The sequence below is a fragment of the Vulpes lagopus genome, chromosome 15 (genome assembly GCF_018345385.1).
Source record: "Vulpes lagopus strain Blue_001 chromosome 15, ASM1834538v1, whole genome shotgun sequence".
NCBI lineage: Eukaryota > Metazoa > Chordata > Mammalia > Carnivora > Canidae > Vulpes > Vulpes lagopus.
The window spans coordinates 22,105,011-22,127,002 of record NC_054838.1 but is presented as its reverse complement, the minus strand read 5'-3'; the positions used below and the strand labels follow the sequence as shown (position 1 = coordinate 22,127,002).

The window sequence follows — 21,992 nt, the reverse complement described above, 5'->3', positions numbered from 1 at the left end:
CATAAAATATAGACTTATTTTGTAATAGATACTCAATAATTGTTTTATAAGTTCTTATATGATTCTCAACTTCCATCCTTAAAACCCGTTATTTGATTTTTGTTTTAACTGTAGGCCCAAGGCCCAGAACTCTGGCTTCTATCACATCTTGCCATCAGGTTAACATTTAATGAAATTGTGGACCTGGTCTTATGCCAAGATCACGGTTGGCACAGTCCTCACACTTCTCTCTCTCACCACTCCTCAGTGCCAAATATTTCCAAGGCAGAGAAACATAATCAAATATGGTATCTTTCCCAGCCATGAAGAAGATAGGGATGGGGATATGGAGCAGAAGGCTATAATCCTACAAAAGAGCATCAATGGAAGTTTTATTACCCTAGAAGGGCATGTTTTCAGGCCACGGGAGAAGGCAAACCAATTTGATTTATTGAGCCTGTGTTTGCAGGGACAATGACTGGATAATATCATGTTTAGGGAGTAGGCACTCCCCATAAGAAGAAAGAAATTTGATTAAAATCAGTTGTCTGAAGGAATTGATGTAGAGGTAGGGATCTAGAGTTTTGGAGGTGAACACCTCTACTTGCCCAATCCATTCTCTATCCTATTTGCAGAACCATTTTATCCCTTTGGTTAATCTGGGGAAACTGTCAGGAATAGGAGGGAGAGAGGTGCAATCCTTGGAGGAGGAAATATAGCAGGAGTTCCTGTGATTGTCAAAGGATGAGCTCCTGAGGCCAAGAAATGGAAACGCATCCATTCACTTTGTCTTCCTCATTGGAAGCAGTTTCAGGTCTGGGCACTCAGAAGGTGCTCCATAGAGCGTGGTATTTGAATCATTCTCTCCGTGTCTCGAGGCCTTTGTTTCTGCTTCAATTTTTTTTTGTGTGTGTGTGTGAATGTAAAAATAATTATAAAACAGCTTTTATCAATTGTGGTTTACTGTTACCAAGCTCAGTGCTAAGTTTCTGTAATATTATTAGTTTCCTTAATTTACAGAAAAAAAGACAGGAGCTTCACAGTATTAAATAACTTGTTAAAGCAGATCAGCTTGTAGGTAGAAGAGTTAATATTCATACTCATATTTGTGGATTTCAAAGGCTATCAATAGAAATGTTTTGCTGTTTGTAAATCTCTGTTGGTCTCAATTTATTATTAATTGAATTATCTTCTTAAACATATTTTTAGCAACTTTATCATTCTGTGTGTTCCTATAACTCTTCTATATCGGTCTCAGAGATTTTTCATATTCTGATCTAGATTTTCACTACAGGGGACACTACCATCTTCCACAATTTCACAATCCTCTCTCCCTTCAGCTTCTGGAGCAAGGTAATATTTGTCTGTGACTAGTAAAGAAATTATTCTATGTGTAAAGCTGTAATAAATTGTTCTTTTGTTTCCTGTTTCTTGGAGGTTTTTTTCCTTCCTTTTAAATGACAATGTCCCCTATAACCTGATATATGTCAGTATTTCCTCTGCCAGGGATGTGACCAGGTATCCCGAGGCCCATCAAGCATGAAATGAATGGGAAAATAAATCCTATGGCTGCTGTCGTCATGCTGACCACTATGCCTTCAGTTCAGAAAGGACAATGACAACACTAACCAGTGCAAAGAAAGGGCAGACTAGCATCATGAGTCACTGGATGTGGCTGGCATGGCTATAAAGGCTCCATGATCAATGTTAGGTACATGAATTCAGGCAGGGGGAGAAATGAGCATTCGCCATGCAGGCTGCCATCTTAAAGGTTACTGTTTTCCTGCCTTGGTGCCTGGCCTTCCCAGTGCCCCCTGCTACAGACCTTAAAGGACTGGACTTTGTTAAGGTAGGTGTGTTAACTAGACCATCTTATCACATTATTACTGTTATGGGCTCTTCCTCCATTATGTGTTATATCTAAACAGTTACCACTTGGTAGAAACTCATACATTAAAATTACATATTAAACCATTTTTCATTTTCTTCGATCTATAAGTGTTCTTTCTTCTGATTTTAGAAATAATGAAATCATTTTTAGGCCCCTAAAGTACTGTGCTTATGGTGCCTAGTAGATAGTTTAACTGCAGTGCTCTCCTCCCTGACTCTTAGCCTTCTGGAATGGCATAGAATGAACACCCAGGGTCTGTATCTCTGAGTCTGGCAGGTGGTGAACAACCAGGAAGAGTGATTTAAATGGACTAATAAATTTGTCCTTCCTATGGACTGAGAAACTTCCCAAAATGTCTATTACACACTTTCAAATTCCTCAAGAAACCATGAATATGTTTCAGACCTTTTCAGCATCCAAAATAACTGAAACTGCCATTAGTTGTGTGTTTCATAATTACTCAGGAACTGAGTAAAATTTACTGCTCATACTTAGCCCAGAAAAATGTGCTACATCATGTGCCTCTGAGTGCCCAGCCAATTCCACAATAAAATAAAGGCATAAAAATGCAATTTCTTACAAAAATGCAAAAATTAATCATGAGTTCATATCAAGCACCAGCATAAGAACTGTGGTGTAGGTCAGGTAAAAGCAGACATAAATACTGCTCTGAAAATACTGGAGTTCAAACATAGATACGTATATAGCCTGACTAGAATATAAGGTCCCTTTTTCACCAGAAGTTGAAATTCAGTACCAGATGGTAAGAAAGTCAATAGAACTTGAATGAGTCAATGAGCCACAGGGAGTGGCTAATGAATGAGCTTTAAAAGAATAGTTTAATGGAATGGAATGCATAAATGCAAATAAATGGGGTATATAGAAACAGATGTTCTATCTTGGGAATCATTCATTCTGTCCTGACTGAAGACACCTCAATGGGTCAGAAAGACCAGATGTGGGCAGCCCCGGTGGCACAGGGGTTTAGGGCCGCCTGAAGCCCAGGGTGTGATCCTGGAGACCTGGGATCGAGTCCCACGTAGGGCTCCCTGCATACAGCCTGCTTCTCCCTCTGCTGTGTGTGTCTCTGTCTCTGTCTCTCTCTGTGTGTGTGTGTGTCTCTCTCTCTCTCATTAATAAATAAAATCTTAAAAAAAAAAAAAAAAAGACCAGATGTCATCTTCCCTGGGCAAGTCTCACCTAATATCTTATGACCATTCTTGGGCCTCTCTATCCTGACACTGGATGCTTTGTTTCTGAAGAATTTTTAACAGGCTCTCTAGGTTTTCTTTTATTGTCTCCCCATGACAGGAGAATCAGGGATACTTGCCATCATTCAACTGACCACAAGAGGTTGAGAAAGGCCAGAGACACAAAGCTCCATCTTTCCCAGAACCTCAAATAAGGCTCTGCCCCGGGTGCAAGTCTGTCCTTATCCTTAGTACACATCACTTCCCTGTCTCTCACCCAGAACTATTTCCATCAGCTTTTCCTGACCAAGAGGGAGTTGCCACTCTTCACCCAAGAGGACAAGATACAGCACCTGAAGCAGTTCCATCCGAACGAGACAGGCCTACAGGATGAGCAGATGCTGGTTGTGTCACGTCAGCCCCACTGTGGAGGAAATGATGGGGCTAAGGACTCCACTTTCCCAGGAAGTTCTACGTGGGATAAGCACACTCTGACCTACAGGTGTTTGTTGTTAGGGCTTGGAGCAATGAGTGCTTCCTGGAGGCACTTCTACTGACTTCTGCCTAGTTAAATACTTTTTTTGGAAATGTGTGTTTGTGGAGGGGACGGTGTTTATAGCACAGGATTTTTTAATATATTTTTGCTCCTTCTCTCAGTTACTTCTTTTATGGGGGATCTGAAGTGTATTAGAGACATCCAAAGCCAAGCAATACTAACCTATGTAGAATGCTGTACATTTTTCAATTGAATCCACATTGACTCTTTTTTCATAATTACTTTGTAAGGCTGTGGTTCTCACATTTCAATTTACATAAGAATGTGGGAAATTTGATAAAATTCTCAGAAATCTAACAAATATCTAAATTATTAGGAACCTATATTGTGCAGATTTAACTCTTTGGGAATTTACTCCATCTTACAGATGAGCAAAATGAGACCCCAAAATATTAAGTGTCTTGCTCTAAAGCAGAGTTATTCTTTTTTAGATGTAGGATAATTCCCATAACTCTGAACTATTCCACTTAAAGATTTCTTCTTTCAGGATTATCAATTACCCAAGAGATATAAACCCATCCACAGTGAAAAATATCATGAGAAATGCAGTTTCCATCTGGAGTAATGTGACCCCTCTGATTTTCCAGCAAGTGAAAAGTCAAGATGCAGATATCAAGATTTCTTTTTGGGACTTAGGTAAAAAACAACCTAAGAGGGGGGGTGTGGTGTCCCATGTAAAGGGAAAATGGTCTCAATCCATAAACAAAAATCTAGTCCATCTAGTCTAGCTTTTGAAAAAAAAAATCAGGCAAACCTAATGGAAATAAATAAGTATGATACAGAGAAGACATCTTTTAGTACAATGCAGCAGGAGGTAGGAGAGGAGATACACCATGGTGTGAACAGAGTAAAAAAGTGTGACTATATATTTGTCTGTCAAAGGTGGTTGTGTAGCCCTCAAATCTGTTTAAATCCTGTTCAGCCTGTTGATAAAACACTGCAGAGTCTAAGTTTCCTTCTCTGTTTTCCTTCCATTTTGAGAAGAAGTTTTTGTGTCACAAATAACCTTCACTCAATCTCTGCCTCTTCTCTTCTTTTACCACAGAAGATAGAGAGTGGCTAGATTTTTGCTGTCACACTATTGTCCTGCACAGATGGTGCCTTAGGCCTCTCATATCTCTAGCAGTATCCAGTTGCACGGTACTCTAAGGCACTAAGGCTTACCAAAACCACTCCCACCCTTTCCCTGATCTCTCATTGTGACAATAGCTTCTGTCATTATCCACAGCCCATGGAGATTGTTGGCCCTTTGATGGACCAGGTGGTGTCTTAGGTCATGCCTTTTTACCAAATTCTAGAGCTCCAGGAGTTATCCACTTTGACAGAGCAGAACATTGGTCAACTTCATACAGAGGTAAAGAAAGACCTTACCTGGTAGGAATGCTAGAACTCTCTGGGAGCACAGGTTTTGGTAATGATGGTTTTCCTTTAGGCTTAGAATGTAGTACAGAGAATAAAGGAAAGAACTCGGCATGGCCAGGGGAGGTGGGAAGATTTGGCTGAGGAATTGATTCTCCTATTTGAGTGGGAGAAAGTGGGATCATTTCTGAACAAAGATGCTCCTATCATAAACACATTGTCACATTTGCTTTTCTCTCTTTATATCTTTGCTTCCATTCATCAGTGTCTCAATTTTCTGCATGCTTCTTGCTCACTTCCAGTTTATCTGGCCATCTATTTTGCCATTCTATTTCCCATCTAGATTCCTTCCCTGTCTGCTTGCCTTTTCTTGCTCTCTAACATTTGTTATTTCCTCCTTTTCTGTTCTCTCTTTTTTTTCTTCCCTCTTTTTTCTGCCTTATTTATTTATAGTTAATATTTATACTTTTGTCTGTACCTTTTCAGGGTTTAATCTGTTCCTGGTTGCCATTCATGAGCTAGGTCATTCTCTGGGCCTGCTGCACTCCAAGAGTCTGAACTCCATAATGTACCCTAGATATGTGAATCGGGACCCTAGAACCTTCCATCTTGATGGTGATGATATCAAAAGGATCCAGCAACTCTACGGTCTGTGCCTGCTGGAAGGGAGGGTATCTGGGCAGGAAATTCTACTTGGAGTTTACTGTTTTCTTCTGTCCTCATAAGGAGAAAGATGTTCATCTGAAATGCCCCAGTGCTGGCACAGAAGAATCATTCAACCTGGGTTTCAGTGGCTTCACTGGAAGACAAAGAACTCAAAGCCTTAACACATCCTTGGAGACTGCTTGAACAGACCCCTAAAGAATGGAACCTCATCAAGGCAGCTGAGTCAAAGTTCAGAACATTCTGGGTCCCAATAAAGATGGTTTTTAGGGTTAAAAATTTGTTCTTACAATTTGGTATGTCTCAGCATTTCCTATATTAACTCACTGTGATCAAGATGAGAGAGAAGAGTATAATAGAATGAAGAACTTTAGCAGAGAACTTTGGCATGGAACTCTCAAATTAGCTGAAAAGATAAGAAAAAATAAGATTAGGAATAAACCTTCTATATGTTATTACAAGGGTAGTGTTTGAGGAATGCAATTTATGCTGTATTGAAGATTGCAGCTATAGAAACCAAGTGTTAGGATGGTGACCTATCCACTTATTAGCTCTGAGACTTTCAGCAAATTATTTAATTTCCTTATAACTCAGTTTTGCATTTGTTAAATCATTGTAATTATTTATGGTCATAAGTCTAAGTGCTGTAATGAATGTAAACCATTTTAGTGCTTGGCAGCACAGTTTTCAGGTATTATTGAGGAAGGACAATTTTTCTCAACCATTTAAACTTCTTCCATCTGGGGGCACCTGGGTGTTTCAGTGGTTGAGTATCTGCCTTTGGCTCAAGTTGTGATCTCAGGGTCCTGGGACCAAATTCCACATCAGGCTCCCTGCAGGAGAGCTTCCCTCCTGCCTGTGTCTCTGCCACTCTCTGTGTGTCTCTCAAGAATAAATAAAATCTTTTAAAAAAATAAATTTCTTCCATCTGGTCTAAGAATGAAATTGACATGAAACAGATTAACAGGAGACAGAAAACAAAGATTAAATACATGTACATGGAGGCACAATGATAAAATTGAAACCCAAAGAAATGCCCAAGCAGGTAGCTTTTACACTTTCTATACAAAATAAATAAATAAATAAATAAATCTGTGAGGAATTGACAAGACAAAGAAAACTTTTATGTTTGGGAGCTTCAAATTAGTGAAGAACTCTAAACAGAATTTGAGCTGAGACAGTACATTAGTAAAAAGTAACAAGGATAGTTTATACATGTTTCTCAGCTCTAAATTCCTGGTTTCTGGTGATAAAGATGTCTCTTAACTTGGTATAGGAAAGGCACCCTTCACAAAGGAGAAGGGTATACTTCCTGCTTTCTAGGGACACAGGTAGAGGGTATTCAGAGAGCTCTTTCTGTACTGGTTGTTCCTTAAGTAACTTTTATTTAAAATAATTCATATGCTGGGGCACCTGAATGACTCAGTTGGTTGAGCATCCAGCTCTTGGTGTTGGCTCAGGTCATGATCTCAGGATTGTAAGACTGAGCCACATGTGGGGTTTTGAGATCAGTGTAGAGTCTGCTTGTCCTTCTCTCTCTGCACCTACCCCATTCATGCTCTCTCTCAAATATAAATAAATAAATAAATAAATAAATTCTTTAAAAAATAAAATAATCAATATGCCAAAGTGGCACATTTTGGGGTGACCTTGCCTTAATGCCTACACTTTACATTTTACATCCCAAATATAATTTCTTAATATGTAAAAAAATAAATTTATTTAAATTCAATTTGCCAACATATAGTATAACACCCAGTGCTCACACATCAAGTGTATTCCTTAGTGTCCTTCACCCAGTCACACCATCCCCCCACCCTCTTCCCCTTCTGCAATTCTTTGTTTCCCAGAGTTAGGAGTCTCTCATGGTTTATTTCCCCTCTAATTTTTCCCCCGCTCAGTTTCCCTCCTTTCCCTTTTAATCCCTTTCACTATTCTCTTAATATATGCTTTTGGAAAGGATGCCTGAGTGGTTCAGTGGTTGAGCATCTGCCTTTGGCTCAGGTGGTGATCCCGGGGTCCTGGGATCAAGTTCTGCATCAAGCTCCCCACAGGAAGACTGCTTCTCCCTCTGCCTATTGTCTCTGCCTCTTCCTCTGTGTCTCTCATGCATAAACAACAACAACAAAAATCTTTTAAAAAATATTACTTTTGGAGAACTTAACCTCTGACAATTGACTTTTTTAAAGATCAATGAAATTATTTATCTGCTATATGGACTGGCAAGTATAAAAGAGAGAATGCACATAAAACCAACATCAGTAATGAGAAAAGACAATATGTGGATGCTCCTGAAGACACTGAAATATCATAAAGATGCATAATGAATAACTTTTAGTTAATAGATATAAAAATATACACCTAAAACATACATTCTTAGTTAACCATAGCTTATGAAAATAGGCAAAGGGAGAAATAGAAAATCTAGGTAGCCCTGTAAATGTTTAAAAATATAACCTAAAATTATATTTCTTCACAAGGAGCTCCAAAACTGACAAAGAAAATCTGAACCTTCTTTTAACTGTTATCTATCAAAACTATATGTAAAATCTACCCCTGGATAGCCATTTAATAAAGACATCATGCCAACCATATGCAAAATCTCCCAATTGGAAAAAAAAATGACTTTCCTAGCTTATTCTCAAGCTCTGCATAATCTTATTGCAAAATATGACAAAAGCATTGTAAGTAAGAAAAATTTCAGGGCATGCTTACTGATGAACATAGATGTAAAAATCCTAAACAGAACATTAACAATTTAAACCTTGCAATAAATTAGGGAAGGTAAAGTAACATGTCCAATTTGGGTTTATTCTAGAAATGTGAAGTTGATATTTAAAAATCAATCAATATAATTAATCACTTTAATAGGATAATAAAAGAAAATAATATGAATCATATAAATCATATTTTAAAAGTATAAAACAATATTGAGAAAAAAATGACTACCTTAATGAAGTCTGTGTTCTTGAATTGGAAGACCTGGTAACCTAAAAATTTTAATTCTCCCAAAATTCACAATGAAAATCCCAATATATAGCTTAGTGGAAATTGATAAGCTGTAGACAACATTTATAAGTAAATGCAAAAAGGTGGATAGCCAAGTAATAAGCTAAAAAAAGGGGTGCCTGGTTGGCTCAGTGGTCAAGCGTCTGCCTTTGATGCAGGGCATGATCCTGGGGTCCTGAGATCAAGTCCCACATCGGGGTCCCTTTGGGGAGCCTGCTTCTTCCTCTGCCTATGTCTCTGCCTCTCTCTGTTTCTCTCATGAATAAATAAATAAAATCTTAAAAAAAAAAAAAAAGAATGTAATAGGAAGCCATGCTCTATATTAAGCACAGTGGAAGTAGTGATGAATGGTTTTTGCCTTTACAGAACTTAGTATGAGGACTTGAATCCTATTGTTTAATAAATGAATATTAAGGGATCCCTGGGTGGCGCAGCGGTTTGGCGCCTGCCTTTGGCCCAGGGGGCGATCCTGGAGACCCGGGATCGAATCCCATACCGGGCTCCCTGCATGGAGCCTGCTTCTCCCTCTGCCTATGTCTCTGCCTCTCTCTCTCTCTCTCTCTCTCTCTCTCTCTCTCTCTCTATCATAAATAAAAATAAATAAATAAATAATAAATAAATAAGTGATTATTAAGTACACAACCGATGAACATCCTATTTGGTGAGAAGTTGTAAATACCTTATAACAGAGGGGCCTCTCTGCACTTAATTACCACAGTTCTATATGGATGCCCCTAATGAAACTGAAGTTTCAGTATCCTTCTGGGTTGGAGTAGTTGTGCATATGCTCATTCAAGAAGAGAAAACTGTAACATTTGAAAGAGAGGACTGGGAGTGGTAGAGAGAACGAGGGATCCATTTATACAATTTTCAGGATCATAATCATATGTTCTTGGCACAGCTGTGATTAGGGTTGTTTATTTCATCTCTGGGGACCTATCGGATTCTGACATCACTCCCACTTTCTATCCTAGGAGAAACCAGGAGTATTTATAGAGAGGTAGAATATTCAAGCCTCACTATTCATGGAATCAAAGGTTTTCAGGACCTGAGGTTCCTGAAGAATCAAAACAGTAGCATCTGTTAGTTATCAGTACAGGAGTGACCTTCAGAAAGAGTAGGGAGTTCTTCTTAGGTGAGAGATAAACCAAAAACAGAACTAAAAGCAGATAAATGAGAAGCAATAAAAGGACTGGAAAAAGATCTAGTTACAGCTTTTTGTGAAACAACATAAATTTAGATGAAGCAAAATAGAAGAAACTGGCAGCAGGGGGAAGATTAGAAAGGATAAAGATGCTTAGAAAGTAAATTAAATGGCAGAGAGAGAGAAAGCCCCAGAGATAGAAACAGAAAGAGAATATGCTTTTACCTCCAGCAGAGGAAAGTCTAGGCAGAGAAAAAACACAATGAAACTCGATCCTTTGGGAAACTGGCTCCTGATTGCATGATTAGACGTTTATATTGATGTGATTACCTTATGTGTAAATTTCAGGTAAGTGTAATTTTTTTTTTTTTGGTAAGTGTAATTTTTAAATTACCAATAAACAATAGGTAGATTTTGGCACAGTGTGTGTTAACATACAAAGCCTGAAGAGAGTAAAATCATTAGGAAAATGCACAATTTATGTAGGAGGGGAAAGTGAGTGTCATTTTCTTTAGAGGTAGACAATTTGAAATGTATGACATATCATAATATCTTCTTTCAATGATTTTAAGATAGGCTGGTCAGTGAGGAGAAGACAGTTTTGAAGACCCCAAGCAAGACCCCAGAGAGGCTGGGTTCTCACCCTCAGTGCCTCTCCCTTTATTACTTGGAATAGGTGAGTGTGTAATGCAAGTCTTCATGCTTTGCCCTTGAAATGTCTTGATATCAGTCTCACACTCTTATGACTATTTCTTTTTCAATTTACTGTGACTAAATTGTGTTCAAATAAGTCAAGAACCCCAAAGAATCATTGTTAATAACAGAAATAGAGTCATAAGAAAATGAACAGAGAAAGGACAACCATAAAGGGACTGAAAAAAAAAAAAGTGAAAGCCATGGCATGCTCAATGAGATAGGACGAGAAAGAGCACAAATAGGGATACTCCCACCTGTTCCAGCTTTAAATACATGCACAGGCCTGCAACTGAAGTTTTCTAAACCTTGCAACCTGAGTTTAGAGGGCTCAGATCACAGAGAAAGGCATATCAAAATACCAGTGATCCACTTTATTTTCTGCAACTTCTCTAAGAATTAAAAAAATAAAGTGAAGAGAAAACATAGGATGATTTCCTGACATAGAGTAAAGTAAACTACTTTTCTTTTGTGGCCACAATACAGTTTCTTTTTGTGTGTATGGGAGTGAATGTGTGCGTGTGTGCACATGCCCATGTGTGCTATACACTTCAGTGCTAATGCCTAGAATGTTTTCATGAGCTGAGATTTAGAACAGAAATGTAAAAAAAAAGTTTTATGAGTGAAAAGAGGAAAAAGAAAGTCAGTTATGGACTTCAGTAGACTAGAGAAAAAAATGTTGCTTGGAGGTAAAGAAAGAGAAATGCATGGAACTGGTAGTCTACCTGGTAGATGCAGCCTGCTTTCTCTAAGACAAGGGACCCAGTGAAAGCTCGGTTTGGACCACTTGGGGCTTATGAAGAGGACCAGGGAGGTGTCTCCCTCCTAGACAATGGGATGCCTGGATTTGGGGGAAAAAGGAGAAAATGGCAAGTCTGTCCTACTGCAGGAAGAGGATGGCTTGGTATTTCCTTTTGTTCCCCAGCTTGTAGATGCCAAGCCAAAGTTTTCTTTGGAATTATAAATTGTTCAGGCTGAGGACTTTCAGTGTTTACACTATAAAATGCAGATAAAAATCCATCAAAAGGTGAAAATTTGAGGACTAAAAAGAATTTTTAAAAAATTAAATAGAGGCAATAAAAGGTTAGTGCTGGACAAATGGAGCCAATGGACCAATCTGGGGCTACATTTAGAAAGATCTTCACTTCAGGCCGGACCTGAAATCTGTATAGAATTTTAAGAGTCCAGAGAATAAGAGTCTACAAGGAAGGATGAGGGAGATCCTGAGATGTTGCAGCAGAGATATCTGTCTTTAAGGGATGGGGTAAGTAAGGGCACTCAGGTGACTCAGGTGTTTAAGCCTATGACTCTTGATTTCGGCTCTGGTCATGATCTCAGAGTCATGAGACTGAGCCCCAAGTCAGGTTCAGCACTGGGCAAGGAGCCTGCTTAGGATTTTCTCTCTCCCTCTCTCCCTCTCCCTCTGTTCCTCCCCTAGCTTCTCAAGTATGTTCTCTCTCCTTCTCTCTCTCTTTCTCTTTATAAAGAGAGAGAGGAAAAAAAGGATGGAGTACATGAAGAATTTTCTCAAGGACAGTCAATGGCATTAGACAAGGCTAAAATAAGTAAGCAGAGAACTGACGGGGCAGAGAACCCCATAGGGCTTAGCTGCTGTACCCAATGCCATCAGCCCCAGGAATAGCAAGGCCAGCATCAGTGGAGGCTAACACAGTGAAGATTGCTCAGGGAAAGTAAAACCAGATATTAGAATTTTATTTTGCAAAGGGACAAAGAACTTGGTTGTTTCTAAGAGGCATTGATGGTGGATGCTAAAGATTACATCTCCAGTATTGCTATGGATTCATGGATGTGCAAATGGATCATAAAATTGGGAAAACATTTAATATTTAGTTTGAGTGTTTTAAAAAATGAGATTATAAACATAATTTTGAGAAGAAAAAAATGCAAGAAAAGATCAACAGAAATGAAGTAGGTATTACTCATTATTACCAACAAATATCTGATTTAAATATATTGTTTTATTTTGTGGGAAGGCATATAGAAAGAGTTTAATAGTTACATTGTGGTCTTTCAATATATTTATCATAATATGTATTTTCTTCCTACTGTGAGGAATCTGAATTAAGGAAGAACTGCTATATTAAAAAGCTAAAAAATATGCAAGTGTGCCAGGATTATGGACTTTACTCTTTTACATGTCCCCTTTTAATATAACGTGGTATTTTTTTTATTATTATTAAAATATTAAATAGTCTCAATTTTAAAACATGGTAAAGTGTTGTATAAAAGCAAATATGAAGGGAAATTATGTTGAGTCCTTGGCAATAGCCCAATTATGAATTAAGAGATAGCCCAGAAGCCACAAATGATGAACTCAAGAGCATCACTAACAGGAAACTTATGCAAATCCATAGACATTTATTCTGACTTTTCTCTGTTTTAATTTGTATAAGGTTTGGTAAATATTTCTTTATTTACTCTTCTGTTCCTTCAATTTTTAGTGTCCTCAGTGCAAATTCATCAGCATTCTTGTCAGAGATGACCAGATTTGTGTGGTACACACTTTTTGTTCTGGAAGTTAGTGCTCTTTGCTACTGAGAACTGTTTTTCATATAAGAACCGTAAGAGGTACCTCCTTCCTTTCTCTGTGAGGTTGGAGGAAAGATATACTGTGTCCTGATTGCACTGCTTATGTTCACAAGGGATAACTTTGAGGAATAAAAAGGGAAAACAGAAAACATTCTTCACTATATGCCAAGGGTCACCATGGTGGTCTGGAATAACAATAACACTCTGGAGCCCATATTTATTCTGAAGGGATTTCCTGGGTTGGAGTGTGTTCATTCTTGGTTCTCAATCCCTTTCTGTCTTGCATACTTGGTAGCATTTATTGGTAATGTCACCATCCTCTCTGTCATCTGGATAGAGTCCTCACTCCACCAGCCCATGTATTACTTTCTTTCCATCTTGGCACTGACTGACCTAGGCATGTCCATGTCCACACTTCCCACCATGCTTGCTGTGTTATGGCTGGATGCTAGAGAGATCCAGGCAAGTGCTTGCTATGCTCAGCTCTTCTTCATCCACACATTCACATTCCTGGAGTCTTCGGTGCTATTGGCCATGGCCTTCGATCGTTTTGTTGCTATCTGCCGTCCACTACACTACACCACCATCCTTAACAACAGTGTAATAGGCAAGATTGGCTTGGCCTGCTTGCTAAGAAGCATGGGAGTTGTACTTCCTACACCTTTGCTACTGAGACGTTATCACTACTGCCACGTCAATGCCCTTTCCCATGCCTTCTGTTTGCACCAAGACGTTCTCAAATTGTCCTGTTCAGATGCCAGGATCAGCAGTGTCTATGGACTGTGTGTAGTCATCACCACACTGGGCATGGATTCAGTCTTCATACTTCTTTCTTATGTCCTGATTTTGAATGCTGTGCTGGGCATAGCATCTCATGAAGAGCGGCTAAAGGCACTCAACACATGTGTGTCCCATATCTGCGTGGTGCTCATTTTCTTTGTGCCAGTTATTGGGGTGTCAATGGTCCATCGCTTTGGGAAACATCTGTCTCCCATAGTTCACATCATCATGGCTGATATTTACTTGCTTTTCCCCCCAGTACTTAACCCTATTGTCTATAGTGTCAGGACAAAGCAGATTCGTATAAGAATTTTCCACAAGTTAAGACTAGGGAGGAGGCTTTAAATAACCTCTTTCCTCAGGTTTTCCCACTGAAAAATCTCGAGGCAGCTGTCTGAGTAGATGAGAAGTAAAATATTTGGGACTTGATCATCTGCTTAAATTTATAATTCTTTTACTTCCTACATATGTGATCTCAGTTCATTAACAACTCTTAGGAGATTCACGTTTTTCATAGCCAAATTGTGGTAAGTATGTTCTTTTCTATCCCCAAAATAATTATGAGACTTATAAAAGGCAATGTATGTCAAAAAATATTACTTTTGAGCAGCCCGGGTGGCTCAGTGGTTTAGCGCCGCCTTTGGCCCAGGGTGTGATCCTGGAGACCCAGGATTGAGTCCCACATCAGGCTCCCTGCATGGAGCCCGCTTCTCCCTCTCTCTGTGTCTCTCATGAATAAATAAATAAAATCTTTAAAAAAATTACTTTGGATGTTATTTGTTGATGTTATTATGTTATTAATATGAATTCCAATAATAGCAATAACTTTCTTCATAAAATACAACTGTTTATATAATTTCTCACATTGATCATCCAGAAATCAATCTGTCTCTCATTTGCTCATATTGTGTCTCTCATGACAAAAGGTCATATTTTTATGAAGAGATTTCTGAGGATGCCAGGGTGGCTCAGTAGTTGAGCGTTTGCATTCAGCTCGGGGCGTGATCTTAGAGTCTCAGGATCGAGTCCTGCATACACCTTCCTGCATGGAGCCTGTTTCTCCCTCTGCCTATGTCTCTCTCTCTCTCTCTCTCTCTCTCTCTGTGTGTCTCTCATAAATAAATAAATAAATAAATAAATAAATAAATAAATAAATAAAATAATAAATAAAATCTTTTTTTTTTTTAAAAGAAAAGATTTCTGACTTCTTGGGGCAGGTTTGGAGTTTGAGTTCTTTTTTTTTTAAGATTGTATTTATTTATTATTTGACACACACACACACACACACACACACACACACACAGAAAGCGAACATGAGAGAGTGCACAAGCAAGCAGAGCAGCAGGCAGAGGGAGAGGAAGAAGCAGACTCCCCATTGAGCAGGGAACCCACGGTGGGGCTCAATCCCAAGACTCAGGAATCATGACCTGAGCTGAAGGCAGGCTGCTTAACCAGCTGAGCCACTCAGATGTCCTAGAATTTGAGTTCTTTTTTTTTTTTTTTTTTTTAAGATTTTATTTATTTATTCACGATAGTCACAGAGAGAGAGAGAGAGGCAGAGACACAGGCAGAGGGAGAAGCAGGCTCCATGCAGGGAGCCCGACGTGGGATTTGATCCTGGGTCTCCCTGGGCCAAAGGCAGGCACTAAACCACTGTGCCACCAAGGGGTCCCCTAGAATTTGAGCTCTTTACAAGACTTTGAACTTCTACTGTGACTGTTGGCTATCGACTGTTTTAACTTCACCATTGCACAATGGTGTGTCTTTTCTCCCCTAGCCACCTTAGATCTATCAGCTTCTTCAATTTATAACCAATACTGAGGCAGACATATGGGAGTTGCTCTAGAAAGCCTGACAGTCTAAATACCTAGGCAAATGTGTAGATTCCCTATTCAACAGCACAGAATTTCATGTCTTCATCAGTGACTGGGTTGGGAACTGTGCAAAATAACTATCCTTATCTTTTAATAAAATGTTCTCTTATTCTACATATCTGTCTAGATCTTCAATTTCATCTTTATCAATTTCTTTATTGCCAATAACCTGTTATTTTTCTTCTTCACTAAGATGATTTACACATATGCTTTCATTGGTGATATTTTATTATTTAATATATATTCACTTTCTTCTTAGGTGTACTGAAAAGCTTTTGAGCATGAGGTCATGACAGCTACACTAATACAGCACTCTGGGTGGGGCTGGCCTTGTCCAAACATCATAAGTACTCATAAAATAGTTGTAAGTATAAATGATATGGCCTATTCACTCATCCAAGAAAAATATACAAAGAAACATGAAATACCTCTTGTGGCACTTACTGCTTTCAACACTGTAGATATATAAAATACAGAATGAATAGTCTTAATGTTAAATAATTAATTCTTAATAGTAGAGACACATATAAATGGATTAGTAAAGTTAACAGATGCTATCATTGAAATAAGTAAATAGTACAATATTGTTATTTAAGATTGGGATTGAAATAATTACACTTTGGCTGTGCCTTGTGGGTCAAATTCATTCCTGCCAGCTAGACTAAGTATGAAAGAAAGTGGCTTATGAATGCCAATTGTGCAATATCTTGTTCCAAATCTATGTTCTATAAAACACTGGTAGTTTGAGATTGGTCATAATGGGAATATTTACACAACAGAAATAAGCAAACACTACATACCAGGGCTTTAAACTTTTTTCCTAGAGAGTTGATTGTTAAGCATTTAGCAGCACACCACTGGGCAAGGTATTCTAGGAGGAGGAGGTGGCATGAAGAAAGAGAAAGACTATAGAAAGAGCATGTGCTAGGAATATACCTCCATCTCCAGGAGAAACTTGAGACTTGCCCAAACGTTACCTCAAAAGAGACATGGTTCTGAAATGAGTTGTAATGACATGAGCATGCCCAGATCTCACTTCAGTATAGGATTTGTAGCCTCAGCTGCTGGAAGTGTGTCAGTAGAGAGCCTTTGACTTTCAGCCCCTTCAAGGATTCCCTCAGCTGCAGACAACAGCCTCACCCAAGGTCATGACCTAACCAATCACTGAGCTAGAAGGCATAAAGGGCTTTATTATTATTATTATTATTATTATTATTATTATTATTATTATTTGGCTTTTGGCTCAATCTAATGTAAAACAATTCATTTGGACAATTTTAACTGGAGAACTTTCTGTGGTATTCACCAAAACTGGCATCAGACCTGAATCACAGCTCAGTTTGTCCTTCTGGCAATCTGACTTTATCCCTTTTCATTTTAGAATGCTTACCCCACGGACTCTCCACCTGAAGTATATTGCATAATAAATTTTACCTTGAAGTCTGCTTTCTTAGAGAACCCTGAGATGAGAAGTTCCAGAAAACCTTTGACAAAGATGAAAGATGAAATGAGATTCTCACAAAAACGTCCTTTTGCAGGAAGATGGAACAATATAGAGAAGAGAGCCATGATTTCTTATTCTAAGTTTTAAAAAAGGCCAAAGTCTGTGTATGAGCCTAGAAGAAGGATAATAATTCTTATTCCTATACTTACTAGTATTGTGTGTAAGCAAAGACAGAAAAGGGTTGTGGAGGCTCTCATGTGGCTAGGTTGAGAATAGGAATTTCATATATACAGGGGACGAAATTCTTGCTGCTTATTAAGCTTATTTGTGTCAAAGATTTAAATGGCATTAGGTCAAATTACCTTATTCAAATTATAATTTCTTAAAAAGTCAGCCTCTACTGTTTTTCCTAGCCTCTGTTATTTGGGTTACAAAAATCATGAGGTTTGACCTGTGGATTTTGGAATACCTAATCTACTCTGCCAGAAGAGGTGAGGTGTATTCTATGTAAATATTGAACCAGAAGACTTCTGGACTCATAGACATCAAAAGAAGTCACAAAAGCAGAGAAATAATGTTTTCTTTTTCTGTATTATAGATTTTATTTAATTGTTACCTTTCTATATTAACTTTTCCAAATATTAGTTTCCTATATTATTAATTTTAACTTTTTTATTATTAATTTTCTATATAGCTGATTTATTTTAAATGCTGAATTGTCACTTGTCTGGATTTACCATAGAATATTTGTCTGTTTTTGTGCCAGTACCATACTGTCTTGATGACCACAGCTTTGTAGTACAACCTGAAATCTGGCATTATGATGCCCCCAGCTATGGTTTTCTTTTTTAATATTCCCCTGGCTATTCGGGATCTTTTCTGATTCCACACAAACCTTAAGATGATTTGTTCCAACTCTCTGATGAAAGTCCATGGTATTTTGATAGGGATTGCATTAAACGTGTAAATTGCCCTGGGTAGCATTGGCATTTTCACAATATTAATTCTTCCAATCCATGAGCATGGGTTATTTTTCCATCTCTTTGTGTCCTCCTCAATTTCTTTCAGAAGTGTTCTATAGTTTTTAGGGTATAGATCCTTTACCTCTTTGGTTAGGTTTATTCCTAGGTATCTTATGCTTTTGGGTGCAATTGTAAATGGGATAGACTCCTTAATTTCTCTTTCTTCAGTCTCATTGTTAGTGTATAGAAATGCCACTGACTTCTGGGCATTGGTTTTGTATCCTGCCACACTGCCGAACTGCTGTATAAGTTCTAGCAATCTTGGGGTGGAGTCTTTTGGGTTTTCTATGTACAGTATCATGTCATCTGCAAAGAGGGAGAGTTTGACTTCTTCTTTGCCAATTTACACATTTAATGCAATCCCTATCAAAATACCATGTACTTTCTTCAGACAGTTGGAACAAATCATCTTAAGATTTGTATGGAATCAGAAAAGACCCCGAATAGCCAGGGAATATTAAAAAAGAAAACCATAGCTGGAGGCATCACAATGCCAGATTTCAGGTTGTACTACAAAGCTGTGGTCATCAAGACAATGTGTTACTGGCACAAAAACAGACACATAGATCAATGGAACAGAAAAGAGAATCCAGAAGTGGACCCTCAACTTTATGGTTAATTAATATTCGACAAAGCAGGAAAGACTATCCACTGGAAAAAAGATAGTCTCTCCAATAAATGGTGCTGAGAAAATTGGACATCCACATGGAAGAATGAAACTAGACCATTCTCTTACACCATACACAAAGATAAACTCAAACTAGATGAAAGATCTAAATGTGAGACAAGATTCCATCAAAATCCTAGAGGAGAACACAGACAACACCCTTTTTGAACTTGGCCACAGCAACTTCTTGCAAGATACCTCATGAAGGCAAGAGAAACAAAAGCAAAAATGAACTATTGGGACTTCAAGATAAGAAGCTTCTGCACAGCAAAAGAAACAGTCAACAAAACTAAAAGACAACCTACAGAATGGGAGAAGATATTTGCAAACGACATATCAGATAAAGGGCTAGTATCCAAGATCTATAAAGAACTTATTAAACTCAACACCAAAGAAAGAAACAATCCAATCATGAAATGAGCAAAAGACATGAACAGATCTCACAGAGGAAGACACAGACATGGCCAACAAGCACATGACACAATGTTCCACATCACTTGCCATCAGGGAAATACAAATCAAAACCACAATGATATACCCCCTCACACCAGTGCGAATGGGGAACATTAACAAGGCAGGAAACAACAAATGTTGGAGAGGATATGGAGAAAGGGGAATCCTCTTGCACTGTTGGTGGGAATGTGAACTGGTGCAGCCACTCTGGAAAACTGTGTGGAGCTTCCTCAAAGGGTTAAAAATAGATCTGCCCTACGACCCAGCAATTGCACTGCTGGGGATTTACCCCTAAAATACAGATGCAGTGAAACGCCAGGACACCTGCACCCCGATGTTTCTAGCAGCAATGTCCACAATAGCCAAACTGTGGAAGGAGCCTCGGTGTCCATCAAAAGATGAATGGATAAAGAAGCTGTGGTTTATGTATACAATGGGATATTACTCAGCCATTAGAAATGACAAATACCCACCATTTGCTTCGACGTGGGTGGAACTGGAGGGTATTATGCTGAGTGAAATAAGTGAATCAGAGAAGGACAAACATTATATGTTCTCATTCATTTGGGGAATATAAAAAATAGTGAAAAGGAATAAAGGGAAAGGAGAAAAAAATGAGTGGGAAATATCAGAAAGGGAGACAGACCATGAGAGACTCCTAACTCTGGGAAACGAACAAGTGGTGGTGGAAAGGGAGGTGGGTGGGAGGTGGGGGTGACTGAGTGACAGGCACTGAGGGGGGCACTTGATGGGATGAACACTGGGTGTTATGGTATATGTTGGCAAATTGAACTCCAATTTAAAAATATGTAAAAAAAGAAATAAAAAATTGAAGTGAAAAAAAAAAAGAATATTTGTTCACCTACTGAAGGACATCTTAGTTGGTTCCAAAGTTTTGGCAATTAATAAAGTTGCTGTAACATCTGTGTGCAGGTTTTGTATGGACATAATATTAAACTTGTTTGAGTAAATACCAAAGAGCATGATTGTTGGATTGTATGGTAAGAGAATATTTAGTTTTATAAGAAACTGCTAATGTCTTCCAAAGTGGCTATACCATTTTGCATTCTCAATGGCAGTGAACTATAGTTCTTATTGCTTCATATCCTTGGCAACATTTGCTGTTGTCAGCATTCCAGATTTTGGCCTTTCTTATAGATGTGTAGTGGTATCTAATTGTTATTTTAATTTTAATTTCCCTGATAACATGATGTAGAGCATGTCACATATACTTATTTGCCATCTGCATATCTTACTTGATGAGCTGTCTATCGAGGTCTTTGCCTCATTTTCTAATTGGGTTGTTTGTTTTCTTATTGTTGCATTTTAAGAGTTTTTTATGTTTTGGATATCAGTTCTTTACCAGATGCATCTTTGCAAATATTCTCTCTGTCTGTGGCTTGTTTTCTCATTCTCTGGACACTATCTTTCATAAAGCAGAAAATTTCAATTTCAATAAAAGTCCAATTTGTCAATTATTTCTTTCATGGATTTTTAATTTTGATCTCATCTTTAAAAAGTCATCACCATAGCCGAGGTCTTGTACTTTTTCTCTTATATTATCTTCTACTAGTTTCGGCCATGTCTGGTGTACTAAGAAACACTTCAAGTCATCTATTTTCGTGTCACAGTGCTTTTGATCTCTAGCATATCCTTTTGGTTCTTTCTTAGTATTTCCATTTCTCTGCTTATCTTTCCCATCTGTTCTTGCATATTTTCTACTTTATCCATTAGAGCCTTTTTTACTAATTTTTTATTTATTTTTTTAAAAAAGATTTATTTATTCATGAGAGACACAGAGAGAGGCAGACACAGGCAGAGGGAGAAGCAGGCTCCAAGCAGGGAGCCAGATGTGGGATTAGATCCCGGAACTCCAGAATCATGCCCTGAGTCAAAGGCAGATGCTCAACTACTGAGCAATCCAGGTGTCCCTATCCATTAGCGCCTTTAGCATATTGATCATAGGGGTTTTAAGTTCCTGGTCTGATAATTCCACCATCCCTGTCATGCCTAATTCTGATGCTTGCTCAATCTCTTCAAATTGTATTTTCAGCCTTTTAGAATGTTCTTCTCCACTCCCACAGCTGGACATGATATCCCAGGTAAAAGGAACTGCTCTAAATGGGCCTTTATTAATATGTGGTAAGATATGGGGGAGGTGAAGTATCCTATAGTCCTATGATTAAATTTCAGTCTTTCTGTGAGCCTATTCCCTGGAATTTGAACTTCACAAGTGTTTCTCAGTTTTGTTTTATTTGTTTTAATTCTCCCCCCTCAGATGAAATAGGATGGCTAGGATGGACTGGAGTTGGGTGTTTTCTTCTCCCACATGGAAAGCTAGAGGGGGTTGGAGTTGGGTAGTCTTCTTTCCCAAGGTTGGTCAGGTGCTAAAAAATCCTAGCAGGTTAGGCTCTGGCTGACTAGTTTCCCTCAAGGCCTTGTTAAAAGGAACAGAGTGTCATTATATAGTTCAAAAGTGTTTCCTTTTCCCCTCTACCTGCTTGGAGCATGAAAATATTTTTCTCTGATGTTTCTGTGGGAGCTTTGAAAAGCTCTTGGAGGCAAATATCACAATTTTATCCCAAACTCCCTGCCATTGTTGGGTGCTCCTATGGTTTTTAACTCCCAGACTTGTCCACACTGAGCCTCCAGCAACCTTTTAATTTAGTTCTGATTTTTCTACCCTAGTTATGGTTTCTGAAGTCATCTTTCTTGTGA

At 38.4% G+C, this 21,992-nt stretch overlaps 2 protein-coding genes across 2 annotated transcripts; both read left to right on the top strand.

Annotated features, from left to right (window-relative positions):
- The first annotated feature begins 1,729 nt into the window (after nt 1-1,729).
- Nucleotides 1,730-5,802, top strand: MMP26 (matrix metallopeptidase 26). The gene is made up of 6 exons (XM_041729895.1): nt 1,730-1,828; nt 3,342-3,562; nt 4,104-4,252; nt 4,845-4,970; nt 5,462-5,623; nt 5,702-5,802. Exons 1-6 carry the CDS (start codon nt 1,730-1,732, stop codon nt 5,800-5,802), a joined length of 858 nt encoding a protein of 285 aa, XP_041585829.1.
- Nucleotides 5,803-13,211: 7,409 nt separating this feature from the next.
- On the top strand, nt 13,212-14,159 carry LOC121476161 (olfactory receptor 51L1). Its single transcript, XM_041729894.1, has one exon. The coding sequence runs from the start codon at nt 13,212-13,214 to the stop codon at nt 14,157-14,159; it is 948 nt and encodes a 315-aa protein (XP_041585828.1).
- Nucleotides 14,160-21,992: the final 7,833 nt, after the last annotated feature.

Excerpts from the sequence above, each read along its gene's own strand:
- MMP26 (XM_041729895.1), top strand. The coding sequence starts at position 1,730 with ATGCAGGCTGCCATCTTAAAGGTTACTGTTTTCCTGCCTTGGTGCCTG. Across the intron at positions 1,829-3,341 it reads AAGGACTGGACTTTGTTAAG|AACTATTTCCATCAGCTTTT; the intron begins GTAGGTGTGTTA and ends TCTCTCACCCAG. Across the intron at positions 4,253-4,844 it reads GATTTCTTTTTGGGACTTAG|CCCATGGAGATTGTTGGCCC; the intron begins GTAAAAAACAAC and ends CATTATCCACAG.
- LOC121476161 (XM_041729894.1), top strand. The coding sequence starts at position 13,212 with ATGGTGGTCTGGAATAACAATAACACTCTGGAGCCCATATTTATTCTG.